General features: G+C 39.3%; 1 protein-coding gene across 2 annotated transcripts; it reads right to left on the reverse strand.

The window, feature by feature from the left end:
• Positions 1–224: 224 nt before the first annotated feature.
• Positions 225–11,158, reverse strand: ESM1 (endothelial cell specific molecule 1). 2 transcript variants are annotated; one of them, XM_043547200.1, is made up of 4 exons: positions 10,646–11,158; positions 9,981–10,557; positions 3,806–3,961; positions 225–2,484 (listed from the first exon to the last, which is right to left on the reverse strand). In XM_043547200.1, exons 2-4 carry the CDS (start codon positions 10,189–10,191, stop codon positions 2,384–2,386), a joined length of 468 nt encoding a protein of 155 aa, XP_043403135.1. In that variant the 5' UTR covers positions 10,192–10,557; positions 10,646–11,158; the 3' UTR covers positions 225–2,383. The 2 variants fall into 2 exon arrangements, with proteins under 2 accessions (XP_043403135.1, XP_007053923.1); XM_007053861.4 differs by having other exon boundaries at positions 9,891–10,557; positions 10,646–10,912.
• Between the last annotated feature and the right edge of the window lie 2,945 nt (positions 11,159–14,103).

Genomic DNA, 14,103 nt, shown 5'->3' on the forward strand with positions numbered 1-14,103 from the left:
TCATAAATTTGACAAAAAATGAGGGGAAAACATTTTGTAAAATATTTACGAACTCCTCCCCCTGCCTATTTTCTAACTAGAATTGAACCCTCTCAAAGTTGATATAATCTGTGTGAATCTGGAAGCAGAATTTTGGCCATAATATGCAGTTTCTTTGCTGCACCTGCAGTAGCTGTACCATCATCATCAATTTTAGAGTCTGATTCATGGACAGACACAAAAGACTGGTTTTATAGGGGATTTATTGAACAATAATAAACATATACTTTTTTAAAACCAACCAGCTTATTAGATTTACATTCAAGAATCCATAATGTCATTCATGACACTGTAGGAAATAACAAAAAAAAGCATGTAAGTATTTAAAAGACATTTAAATAACTTTATCTGGCCCAATAAAGAATATGGCTCTGACCCTGTTCCCGTTGAAGTCAATGTAGAAATTGTCACTGACATCAGTAGCCACAGGATCAGCCCTGATGCCTGTAAATGTTTCAAACCAATACAGCATTTTACAGAGGTACTGTCTGTACCACTGTAGTTGCGATTGTGACAGCACTTCCATTAAAATCCCTACTTCAGTCATAACAATTTAGCGCAGTCTAAAAGGTGTTGTATGTCAGCCATGGTTTTCTGTTTCTTTTTCTGACTGTTGTCCATTTAACCACTTTTAATTTGTAGACATTCCCTGTTGTAATATAATTTTTGTTCTTTTAGGGCCTGTTGCAAAATCCATTGTAGTCAATGGAAAGACTCGGGTTGACTCTAATAGGTTGTGATCAGTCCCTAATAACCCTGAAACTATTTCGGGTTTCTTTTATTGGGTGCTTTTACATACGTTTTCAGATCCTACACCAAATTACCATCAGTATGGCCTGCACCTTCTCTCGCTGAAGTTAATAACAAAACTACAATTAATTTCAATGGAAACCAGACTGGGTCTCCAATTAGACCGATTTATTTTATGAGCCAGATCCTCAGATATGTAAATCAAAGTAGCTCCTTTGACTTAAATGGAGCTAGATTAATTTACACTATCTAAGGATCTGTGTCTTTTTCTTTTTTTAAGTAAAAACCACAAAGTATTGATTTTTACAAATGGGTTTCTGCACACGGGCAGTAATGGCTATTATATAAGAAGGTTTTAAGGTGTGCCTATATAAACATTATGATGTTTTATGCCATATTGATACATAACCAAATATGGACTGACTGAGCAATTGGCCACTCCTACAACCCCTTAAGGGGATGAAAGTTTAGGCACTAAGAAGGGGATGAAGAATTAGTCACTAAGGTATCCTAGACCTATCCTAGGTCTCCAGAATCTCTGACATGGATTATTTATAATGCATATTTATGCTGATACTCCAGTACTCCTTCAGGGCCATTGCAGGCTACTGAACACAAAAGCCACCCTTGGGAATATACTTTAATACTGTATGTGTTTTTACATAATGTCAGGTAAGTAATGCACATTGTATAAGTTCAAATGATGAGTTTAAAGCAGCGGTTTTCAAACTTCGTTGCCTCACGACCCCCTTCTGACAACAAAATTACTATGTGACTTGGGGAGGGGGAGTGGGGGGTTAGATCCCCGCTGCCACAGGTGGGGGGAGACGGGGCTGGAGCTCAAGCCCCGCCACCCTGGGTGGGGGATTAGGGGGTCAGAGCCCGAGTCCCGATGCCCCAGATCTGGATGGAGCTCAGGCTTGGGCTTCAACCCAGGCTCCCAGCAAGTCTAATGCTGGCCTGGCAACCCCATTAAAATGGGGTCCCAACCAACAGTTTGAGACCCGTTGGCTTAAAGTAATGTTACACCTTTTTAATTGTCACAAAACTAACAAAAGCCAAAATATTCAAAGTTAAGGTTGATGTATTGAATTCACACCATTGTGCCCTTTACATTAGTATTATTCTTACTGGTGTGAGTCAAGGACATCAGTTTTTAACTCTGCATTTCCAAGCTTTTGCCAACTTGCATCACCCTAACATTGGCTCCACGTCAGCAGCTTTTACTCACACAAAACATCCATTGAATTCAACAGGAATTTTCTTGCACGGGAAATGCAGGAATGGGCCCTTACACATTGTTCAAATGCTGGTGGGGGGAGGTACTGGTTTTCAATATGACTATACATTCAGCAATCCATAATACATTTCAGTGTTGAAATACTTATCAAAACAAATATCAAAAATCATATAAACTGTACAGTCTATTTTGTAAGTAAACATTTTTTCTGACGATGCACAGAATCACAATTGGTCTTCAGAGGTTACATTTTCATATGCTATAGATGTATTTTGTTTTTAAAGTGTGTTGTTGCATATTCAATAATGTGTGAGAAATGCGGTCATTTGAAAGTCCTACCAATGTAAGTAAATATCAGCGAGGATTTAACCATTTCATTACTGGAGAGCTAATTACTTTCTCTTTGACAAATTCCTCCTTTACAGAGTTACCATCCCCCGATGCCATGTCATTCTCTGAAAGTTAAAAAAAAAGAAGTGAATATCACATAAATTGGGTTAAATACAATGTTTTTATACATCTACATCTCTAGGCTGGAAAACACTTTTTTGAAAAATCTCTGTTGATAATCCACGTTACATGTCATCTAGTTACATTATTTCCCCAAAATTATAGCCTGTAAGAGGTGTGAGCTAATAAGCACAGGACAGAGAACCAGGAGATCTAGGTTCAGTTCTCAGCTCTGGCCCAGACTTCTTGTGTGAGCTTGGGCAAGTTGCTTAACCTCTCTGTGTCTTGATAACAACAACCGGGGCTAGATCATCAGCTGATGAAAATAGGTGAATTTATACTGGTCACATTAGCTGTGGATTTGGCCCACAGTATGTACCTGACTAATGAAGGCTCATTAATATTAAGCAAAGTCCTTTGGGATCCTCATATGAACTATTATGAAATATGTTACTGTCATTAATTGGTCTGTCTCAAGTGCTGAGTGAATATTAGAGGTTTCAAGGTCTGGGTGAAACCCTGGACACATTAAAACCAATGATAAAGCTCCCATTTACTTCAAACTTTGGGTCTGCAAGACATATGGATCAAAGATAGGTGAGAAAACAGAAATGGGAAGCTCATGAGAACAGGGTATCTCAAAGATACATCTCTCCTTCCTCCAACCAAATACACCCGTATCCCCAGTAAATCTTTAAAACTCTGAAAACATCTGATGTAAGTAGGTTTAGCTAAATGTATAATCTTTAAATAGAATAAATGCCTGTAACTATAAAAAAATCATTTTCAATTTTCAATCTCAGTTAATTTATTATTTCAAAGTAGTTTTCCCATGTGATGTGTAATGATGAGCAACTTAGCTAATTTGACGCAAAAAGCAGTTTGCTGTGGAATTAAAGAACATGTAAAGTTCACTAAAAGGTGATCTTCACTGGAAAAAAGGTGATTTTATTACCATGTGTTAGCTAACACATGTGTGGACAAGGCTATTATAATTTTCACACATTAGCTGGTGAGGTAAACCTGGCCTACCCCTTCTCCCCACAATTTACCTTAACCTGCTTATAACTACAAACTGACTTTTCCAAACTAGGATTTAAACACATTTTATTTACTAACTAAAGTTACACCCTTTTTCCTAATGTAGATGCACCTATATGTAATTCTTTGTCTGTAGCAAGCTTAGTAAAACATTACTGTGAGCTCTCAGTGGGGAAAAATAAAACATGCATTATTACTTATTTGCACAGCATCATCAGTGTACACATACACAATATACAATGTGCTGGTTGAGCAATTAAAATGAAGTGCCCCATCAAGTCTTACCTGTATGTGAAATTAATTTTCGTCTGTTTGGTGGCTTTGAAGCAGAAAGTTGGAAAAATGGGAACTTCAAACACTTTCCAGTTACTCTGTCGCATATACCAGACTGGCAGTTGCAAGTTTTTCTGCATTCCATTCCATAGGTACCATAAGGACATTCTGAAAGAAGGCAAATCAAAAGCCTTATTTACCAAAGTAATCCCAAAAGGTGCAGTTCCTATTCTATGCTGGTTCTTTTACTGCACTCATCACTGTAGTATCTGAATGCCTTCCAGTAGTGGTTTGCTATTTGTTTTCTTAATATCTTGTCTGCATATGTTCTTAAAAGTAAAAGAACTTTCATTGGGATTTAAGCATGCTGAAATGCCAACTTTTGTTTCAAATAGTTTCCACTTATTATTGATTATGATTATTCTTTATTTTCCATTATACATCTTTCATCCCCAATAGTATGTGCAATAATCACAATTTTATTTAAAAATGTATCCTGATAAACATTTCCCTGAAGCACTTGTAGCATTATACTGCAAATTAAAGACAATGTAAATGTTGAGCATAAGTATGCATTTATAATGGATGTATAGTTTAAAATATATGTACTATCTGATGTTTTCTTTAATCCAATTTGCACAAAGTCTCTCTTAACAACAGGAATACTTCAGAGTTTCTTAAACTTACAGTCCAGGCTCAATATTAATTTACGTAAATTTATAATTAATTTGCAGCCTCTGGGGAGGCTGTATTAAGGACAACAGAACCTTCCTATCAGCCTCCACTGAAGCTGCCAAATCCTGCCCAAAGGAGCTATCCAGCATGGTAAACCTCTTCATCAATCTTGAGTGCCTACAACCCACAAGAAAACCCAGCACCAAGTGTTGTGAAGAATGATCATTCTACTTTGTTGAAAAGCTCAGGCTCATTTGGCAAGGCTTCTTAAACAGCATGTATCTGCTCCCCCTATGCCAGCCAACAAAGACCCTCTTGCATGTCCGGAGTGCAGAACATTCACTTCTAAAGAAGTACTGGACACTGTAAAGGAATCTCAGTCCAAGACTTGTTGTGAATCTGACCCATGCCCTTCCTGCCTTGTGAAAGACAGCCGTGAGCAACTGGTGCCAACACCTCATTCAGAGACGGAATCTTCCTTTCCTCCTTCCAACATGCAATAGTTTGAAATTCACCGTGGGCCCGCTCCTTCAGCTACTTTCATTAGTCAGGAATTTATCCCCAAGACATATCAAAGGGAGTATTTGTTGTGGGGAGGTGCTGAGATGACTCAGTTTGGACAGCTGCTCCTGGATTCTGATTTGAAATTATACAAGGAAATATGCAGTAATGTAAAGATCCTAAATTGTTGATATTTAAAGTCAAACATTGTATTGTGAAATCCGGATACATGCTGGCTCTATCTAGACCTTTAACAACATTTGAGAAGCTCACCCAGGAGCAAGCTGGAACAAAAGGTTTAATTTGTAAGATATGTAAAATTTTGATTGGAAAAGATGTTAAGAAAATAACCCAGATGAAAAGATAGGTGAAGGATTTATGTCAGACAGGGGACATACACATCTCCAATATGAGTAAATTACTGCATAGATGTCATTTGACTCCAATTAATATCCAGCATATTTTTGCTACTAGGGAAATGCTCTGTTGGAGGGGTTGTGGGGTAAGAGCAAGATACTTGCACATGTGGTGGTTATGTCCAGAAAGAAGGTTTTGGGAGGAAATTATTGAAGAGATTCATCTTATGACAAAATGCCAGCTTCCTAGAGATCCCCTGACCTGCTTGCTTAATGCTCCGGAAAAGGATCGACATTTTAAACAGAACAACAAATTAATTTATTTTTTATAGTTAGCAGCAACACTTTGTATTGCACTTTATTGAAAATATGTGACTTCTCCTCTTATGGAATTGTCATATAGTAAAATAGGGACTGTCCTGGTGATGGACCAAATGTGAAAGTGACAAAAAGAGGACAGGTATTTAGAAATTTGCTCACCCTTTTTTAGCATATTCAGAGGAGGGCTCCCCAGACAAGAAGTCAGAATCTTTAGACTCATTCTTCTAACATTAATTTGATCCTGAACAAGTAATAAATAATGTATGATGCAGTATGTTAATGATTTATTGTAAGTTTGCCTTATTAAAAAGTTTTTTTAAAAAAGAAAGAAACTCACCCTGGATACATTAAAAAGAACAGGAGTACTTGTGGGACCTTAGAGAATAACAAATTTTTTTGAGCATAAGCTTTCGTGAGCTACAGCTCACTTCATCGGATGCAAAGTGAGCTGTAGCTCACTAAAGCTTATGCTCAAATAAATTGGTTAGTCTCTAAGGTGCCACAAGTCCTCCTTTTCTTTTTGCGGATACAGACTAACACGGCTGCTACTCTGAAACCTGGATACATTGTTTCTAACCAACTACCACCCTAAATTAAGCCTCCCATTTATAAGCAAGCGTACTCAAGTCTCGATTCTTATCTTCAAGGGGCTCAATGGCCTGGGCCCAGCATATCTAAAAGGTTGCCTAATGCTCCAGGATGACCTCAGGCACAACGGAACTTTCTATGGTAGGGGAAAGGCTCATCTGTATAAGAGACAGAGCTTTCTCCGGGGTCAGTCTGAGACCGTGGAACAAACTTCCACAGCACATAAAGACCATCACAAACCTTGCCACCTTCTGCTCCAAGTGCAAGATGCACTTCTTCAACCTGCCTTCTTTAACATAAACACTGTGACAGATATGGCAGTTTCCTGCAATATTCCTGAAAGACCTCATGGTACTGAGTTTATGTATTACTGTGGGTCAAGATGGTATGTAACTTCTTGATGGGGGACATCTGACAAATATTACAACCTCATGAAGTATCTTAGGGGTCCATGGTTTTAAATGAATGGCTTGTGTATAATTGTGTGCTGCTGCATTGCGGGAGGGCTACCACAGCTCCTCCAGGAACTAAAAACAGTGGGCGATGATTAAAGCAAATCAGCCATCTTGTAATCCCCCCACACAGAGGTACCATCTCCAGGGAGGCTCGCATATACTAGTTCAAACTAGATTCTCCAGAGGCCAACAGACAAAGAAAGGACTTTTGGAGAAATGACTGAGTTTAAATGGACTCGGGGCCTTATTTCTGATTGAGCAAAGGAACAGGACCTTCTGTCCAAAGGGGGACTCCAATTCTTTGAGAGAAGAGTTGGAAGGACTGCAGCCTACCGAAACCCCATAAGACTGATGGGTAACCTCTGGTAAGCTTTTGGCAAGGATATAGGAACTTTGATTGTTTTTAATATGTCTTCTCTGCAAGGCTTTCACCTTAAAAATAAACATGTTTTCTTATAAAGAGCTGTGTAGTAACGTATAAGTGCTGGCAATTACAGCTGTTCATGGCCTTCAAAGAGAAAGCAAAGTGCAGATGTTGGCCTGTTTAGGCAGTCTGGCTTGCTGGAAATATTACAGTGTAGGCAGGAAACTGCAGCCTGGGACAAACCCTGGTCAGGAAAGAGAGAGACATGGGTCTCTACCCAAGAGAGGTGACAGCTTAGGAGCCGGGAGCCTAGAGTGGGTGCCCTCGGTGGATCACTGAGGGGGAATACAGGTGCAGGTGTCTTGCACTGTGATACACACGTAGCAGTGTACAGTTAAAACAACAATAAAACCCCACCAAAAGCAAACACTGCTCACACAATTCTCATCTAAGGGAGAAGATGAAGGAAAGAATAAACAGATGTGACAGCTGTTAGGCATATTGCTTAATGCACTACTGGAAGATGCTCAGATACTGCAATGATGAGGGAGGTATAGGAGTTTATATAGAATATAATAATAAACACACACAAGTCCATAGTGGAATAATCTATGAGTTTATCAATTTTTTGTCCAGGTTTTAAAGGCCTGAGAAATTGGAGTAATTTTTTCTGTTAACTGTTAGAATTTTATGCACAATAAAAGCCTGATCTTGCTGCTACTGAAGTCAATTGCAAAACTCCCATTGACTTCAATGGGAGCAGGATCAGGCCTTCACTATGACAAAAATAACAAAAATATTAAAATGACAGTACCTAGTAAAAGGGCAAAGCATCAGGTCTCTGGACTGTTTATTCTAATTTGGTATTAAAATAATCATAATAATGATACCATGTACTGACATAACACTTTTTATCTAAGGATCTCCAAGAACTTTACAAAGATTGGTTAACGCTTTGAAATCTTGGACAAGTGACTTAGCCTCAGATTACCAGTTTGTAAAGTGATGCAATGATACAGTTTAGGACAAAACCCAGGAATCCTGAATCTCATGATATATTTTAAATATTTAAATCACCCCATCTGCTAGCAGCATGATCTGCTACCAGACAGTCACCGGTACAATACCTGTTCAGCACTAGACTTTCTATATTAAAATTCACAGATGGCTAAAAGGAGACTGTACTATGTCAGAGGATGAGATGAAGGAGAAAAAAGTGCATTAGGAATGAGACTCATACAACATCGGATAAAGGAATTTATGGGAAAAGAGCTCCTGAGTATTGTTTTAAAAGTAAGGGTGAAATCCTGACTGTTTTGAAGTCAATGGGAGTATTTTCATTGGTTTCAGTGGGGCCAAGATTTCACCCTGAGTTCCTACATATTCTTGCAGTGGCATAACCTCATCCTGCTCCAGAGATTCAGAACTCCTGTTCCTCAGCATTTCTTTTTACCCATTCTTAAATGTACAATTACAAAGAACTTTTCATGAGCAAGCAAAAGTATATACTCATTTTAAGTATTTTTTGTATAAATTATAGATGGTATTTTGCACTACAATCCAATCAATAAACTAAAAATCAACTAGCATCAACCAACTCAGTAACATACATTTTTACAGTTGACTGCACCTAAACTAGGATCTTTAGACCATAAACTTATAGTCCATGAAAATAAAACTGGGTTGGGAATCATTTAAACATGAAGAGCTTCCTCCTCAAGCATGCATGGGAGTAACTTTCCCTGTGTGTTACATGTATGTATTATATGTGAATCCATTTACATGTGTTTTTGCAGGATCTGGCCCTAACTCATTTCTTTCTCAGCACATTCACAGACATCTAACAACCACCTAGATTTCTTAAGTTTTGTGGACGTTATTTCAGAAGAGAGTCTGTATCTACAAATTTCACTGGCAAAGGAATTCTTGGTAGACACTGACTCACTGCATTTGTGCCCTATTAGGTTATTTATTTATTTTATTTCGAATTTGAACATCATAATTTTCTGTAGTTTAATACTTTGTCTCATTTAAGAAAATCTCCTATTTAACGTGACTGGTGTATGTATTTGATGAAGGGATACCATTCTGCTCTGTACTGAAGGAAATCGATGTGCAGGTTCCACTGGAAAAATGTTATTGCATATTGATCATTCAGATGATTTTAAAAATCCCAGGGCCATTTCATTCCTGGTATAACCTTATTGAAGCCAGTGAAATTACATCAATGATGTCTTTGGCCCCTGAGGTCTTTTACTGATAGTCATGCTATTAGACTGTGTAAACTAAGGGCCCTCATACCTGTAGTATCTGAGTACCTCATACACACTAATGAATTAATCCTCACAACACCCCTGTGAGGTAAAGTAGTACTATTATTCCCATTTTATTGGTGGAGATGTTAAGCCCCGATCCTGCAAGTTACAATGCATGGGGGGACCTCTGTGTCTGTGCAAAGCCCAGTGGAGCTCCATGCAGGTTCAGAGATCCACTAGCATCGATCTACTTGCGGGACTAGGGCTTTTAAAATTTGTCCACGTTTCCACAACCAATCAGTGGCAGTGCCAAAACTAGTACCCAGGCCTTCCAAGTTTCAATCCACCAAAATATTTCTTCACAAATCTCCCAATTTGAAGAGAGATTTTCATTTTAAATACCCTTAAACAGCAGAAATAGAAGCTCTTTTAATATGAGAGGATATTTTTTCACTCTCCTCTTTGCAAAGGATAATATTATTGTTTGAAATGAAAAATCCCACTTTTCAATTTTAACTTTCTGCAAGCAGGATGCCAGCAATAAATTTAGGTAGTAGATGCATGCAAGTGAATATTGTTTACCTTTGCAGATACCAAACTCATCACCAAAGTCATCCTCCTCAGTGTAAAACTGGCACTTCAGCCCAGGCCCACATTTGACACCATCCATACCTGAGACAGTGCGGTAGCAAGTCTCCCCCAAGGCTGCTGCACAGACTCTGCAACAGCCACAGTCGTCAAGCACTGTTCGCTTACAGCGCAAAGTACTTTTACACACATTACTGTCGCAAGGTTCAGGGCAATCAACTGCATATTTTGCACTCCAAGCAGTTCCGATGTGCACTGGTACCAGGAGGATGGTGAAAAACAGGAAGTTCTTCATGTCTCACAGTGATAAACGCTCAGTTCCAAAGAGCAGGTTTAACGTTCAGCCTTGTGGTTTTGTGCTGAGGGAAGCAGCAATGAGGAATCCAAAGTAGTAGCTGCACATCAGCCTACAAGTTTATGAGCTTTATACAGTGTGTTGCCCACATGCTTCGCCGTCGTCAATTTCCTCAGTCCGACCGTGCTGTCCTCCTGCCAGCCTTCCTTGTTTTAGTTTGTGAAATCCAGGATGAAGGTTGGATTAGCACTCCTCTGCCATCCAGGAATTGAAAAGCCTGAGCTGATGTAATCTGTTATGTTTAGTTGGTTGTTTTGCATGAGGACTAAAAACGCTCTCACATCCGTCTCAAATGCTCAAGGACGTCTGCCAAAAACAAAAAACAAAAAAATTCAGTCGGTTACATACCTTCTTTCAGGACAGGAATTGTTCTGAGGCTGAACATATCACTTACAGAACCGCTTTGTCCTACAGATAGTGTTCCTGAGGCCAGGTGAAAAATCATGTCCGACTGTACCAGTGCTGAAGGAAGCTCATTTTAAAAAATAAGTCCTTGCTTTCTCCTCAATAAGTAAGTGAATGGCTACTTCAAAGAAGAAAATGTGATTATGCCCTTTAGCTAACATAAGAGCCAAAAAATGTGAGTGATACTTTTGTTGCTTTGCACTGAACGGATACTCATAAAAACTAAAGACCAGTTGCATCAGCATTTAGTTAGATAGATATATTTTTCATTCAAAGATCAATGCTAAACCTACGAAATGAGTCAGACAGAAGTCAGTATTTTGTAGGTCCCTCTCCAGAAACTTCAGAAAATGATCAATTTAATTTCCTAAAATTACCTAATGATCACAGGGAAAAGCTCAGTCCCTCACCATCACTGTCTACACAGGTCCAAACTGATTCTCCTCCCACCTACTCCGGTTTCACACTGATCTCACTTCATCAGCTTAGGCAGCGTTACTCCTGAGTCCCACCAGGGTAGCTGATAGGAGAATTAGGCCCAAAGTCCTTACTCCTCCCCCAGCGTGAGGTTTATTCCAACTATCAGAGCTATGACAAGAAATGGCAAACAGGCCAGCAACTCAGTAAGACAGATGAGTCAGCAGAGGGAGAGAAACTTTTGATGCAAAGGAAAAATCTCCAGAAGAGTTAAAAATCAATATAATCACTAAACAAACCTCTAAGGCCCAAATCCTGCTGCCATCAAAGTTAATGGGAACAGGACCGAGCCCTAACTCTGTATGTGGCCACCTATCCTTCTATGTTGTTAAACTTGTCTTCTCTAACATAAACATATAGCAACATGTGGGTGTGGGTATATATATAACAAAAATTCCAAACCAAAACACTCCAGTACACATACTTCTCCCCCCAGGAGAGCTGATGAGAGAACAAACACATGACAGCTGTTAGTCACGTTGCTTAAGGCACTCAGATACTACAGTGGTGAGTGCAGTGCGGAACAGAATAGCATAGAATAGGACCTTTCAATGCCCAAATTTTTGGATGTTCTGTAACTTTGCAATGGTTAAGAAAAAAACGTTAAATGCTGAATGTTGCAACTTAGTAGGCAGATGAGACTGAGAAAATTGAAGGGGAGTAGGTCTTGTTACAGAGCAGGACAGCTCTTGGAGTGGATGAATCTGAGTCCTGAGCAGGGATATGCAAACTGATTCAGATAAAATAAGAACAGTCCCCCCCACATAAACTTTCACCCAAAACTCACCCCACTACTCTGAGTCTCAGAAAGATTTGGTTAACTTCTCTTTCCATTATTTTTCACTTTTGTGCATCTTTGCTCTTCCAGCTTCCAAACAGGACTACACATGAACATGTCAAGATGGTACAATTTCTGGCTCAACCAGAAGCAGGGAGTACTAGGAATCATTTAGGAAAGCTAGTTCTTGTAAGATTTTCTGTACAATTTTATAAAAACCCCAAAGGTTAAGCTATGTTATGAAGATACACATGGTTTTGAAGTGTGTATCCAAATCTCCATTCAGCCTTTTAAGGAGAAATCTTACATTGGCAAGAATAGGGGATAGAGAACATAATATTTTTTCCTATCTCTAATTCTGATGATGCTCTGAGTCTTTTAACATTCTGCTCCTGGTCTTTTCATATCCGTATTTTGCTGTTCATTTTTAACACAGTAAGAAGTAGACGGACAGCAATACATTTTAAAGATGATATAACGGGAATATATGTATCACATGCCCAAGAAGCTGTTACACTTGCAGTGAGGGGTTTCAGGCAGCACACAAGGTTTGAACTTGTGACGTGTCTTTCTTATAAGCTTCACAATAACACAGAACAGAAGCTCCATTTACAAGTGCCAGTTGATGTTTCTTTAAATGCACTAGCTCAGGTCTGTCTCACCAGTAGATTCAGGACTGTACACGTCTCATTTAAAAGCAAATTCATAAGCATCTGGGCCAAAATCTTTGAGAGTGTAAACTGGCGCAGCTCTACTGATTGCAATGGAGCGATACCAATTGATAACAGCAGACAATTTGGCCTTCAGAATCCAACACAACCACCCCAGGAAAGGAAAGGAAGAATTCGAGTGGGGAAGTGAGTAGTGCAATTAGCAACCAGAGAGGTGAGGGGGGAAAGTGCAAGATTAGGGTGAACAAACAAACTGGAAATAGACACACTGTCCCTGATTCGAGAAAAGGAGAGATCATGACATATTGCAAATGCTTGTTTTGCCAAAGGAAAGCAGCAGGATTTCTTTGAAGGCTGCCCTGCCTTCTAGGAACTCAGCAAAATTTTCTAGAGAGAGACCTACGAGTACTTCCCAAACAAACCTCTCTCCCCATTCCAAATGTGACACCCACAACTCTCCAGTGAACAAGTTATCATTCCAGAAATAAAGCACCAGTTTAACCACACGCAGTCATGAGCCCTGTGGTTACTTTGAACAGAATTAATGTTCTGCTGTGCGCCTAATGCTCTCTTTTTACCTACACAATCTCGTCTTTCATCAGAGAATGTCACTGTGATTTACAAACACCAGTGTATGAAGCTACATAATATCCCTCTGAGGTGAATACTGTAGGTATTGCTCCACTGTACAGATGGGTAACTGAGACTCAGAGACATTGTGTAAATAGTCCAAGTCACAGGTGGAGCCAGAACTCGTCCCCCAAAATCCTGAGTATTGTTTCCTAACTCTCTCCACAAGGCTACGTTACCTTTAAAGAGAGACATCTCTGGGAGAAAACAATAGTAGAAGAGTGTGCAGAATGGTATAAGTATGTGTGCCTGTGCATACCCTGCTGCCACTCCTAGAGAGCATGCTGGTAAAGTCCTTCTTTGTAAGTAGATTTAGGCCGTACTCGTGTAAAACACTGAACAGGATCTAAAAGGACGAAAGATATCTTGCACTTTTGGGTTTCCGCAAGGAGAATGTCTCCGAGAGATGATAAATCAAAAATTACACACAGATGTGGAAGGAAAAAGAAATTGTAAAAGAGAGCCACACACTCCCATAGCAACAAGCCAATATTATTTGGAATAGAATGGAATCAGTATTCTGTACTTGTAGTCAGGAGCCAAAATAAATTATAACAATGTATCAAGAATCACATATATGGAGGGAAACAATATGAGCAAATACAGAGGTAGTGTATAAGAAATAATGAGAAAGACGGGAAAAATACACTGGTTATGAGCTACCAAACTGATTAAGTAGTGGAATAAATGCAGTGATCAGTCCCTGTGGTTTTAATGGCTGCTTCGTTGCTTTTACCTGATGAATCCATGAGGTGTTTCATTCCTATTGAGCTGCACCCAGTTGTTAGAGGCTAGATCTTGCAAACCCCGGGCCAAATTCTCTGTTGTAAATTGGCGCAGTGAAAGTCAAAGAAGTTGCCCCAGTTTACAGCAGCAGAGAATCTAGCCTGA

The sequence above is a fragment of the Chelonia mydas genome, chromosome 5, assembly GCF_015237465.2.
Source record: "Chelonia mydas isolate rCheMyd1 chromosome 5, rCheMyd1.pri.v2, whole genome shotgun sequence".
NCBI classification, from domain to species: Eukaryota; Metazoa; Chordata; order Testudines; family Cheloniidae; genus Chelonia; species Chelonia mydas.

What these genes read in the sequence shown, in the direction of transcription:
- ESM1 (XM_007053861.4), bottom strand. Translation starts at nt 10,191, where the DNA reads ATGAAGAACTTCCTGTTTTTCACCATCCTCCTGGTACCAGTGCACATC. An exon ending in TGAGTTTGGTATCTGCAAAG is followed by an intron (nt 3,962 to 9,890) that starts GTAAACAATATT and finishes GCCTTCTTTCAG; the next exon opens with AATGTCCTTATGGTACCTAT. An exon ending in AAAATTAATTTCACATACAG is followed by an intron (nt 2,485 to 3,805) that starts GTAAGACTTGAT and finishes TTTAACTTTCAG; the next exon opens with AGAATGACATGGCATCGGGG.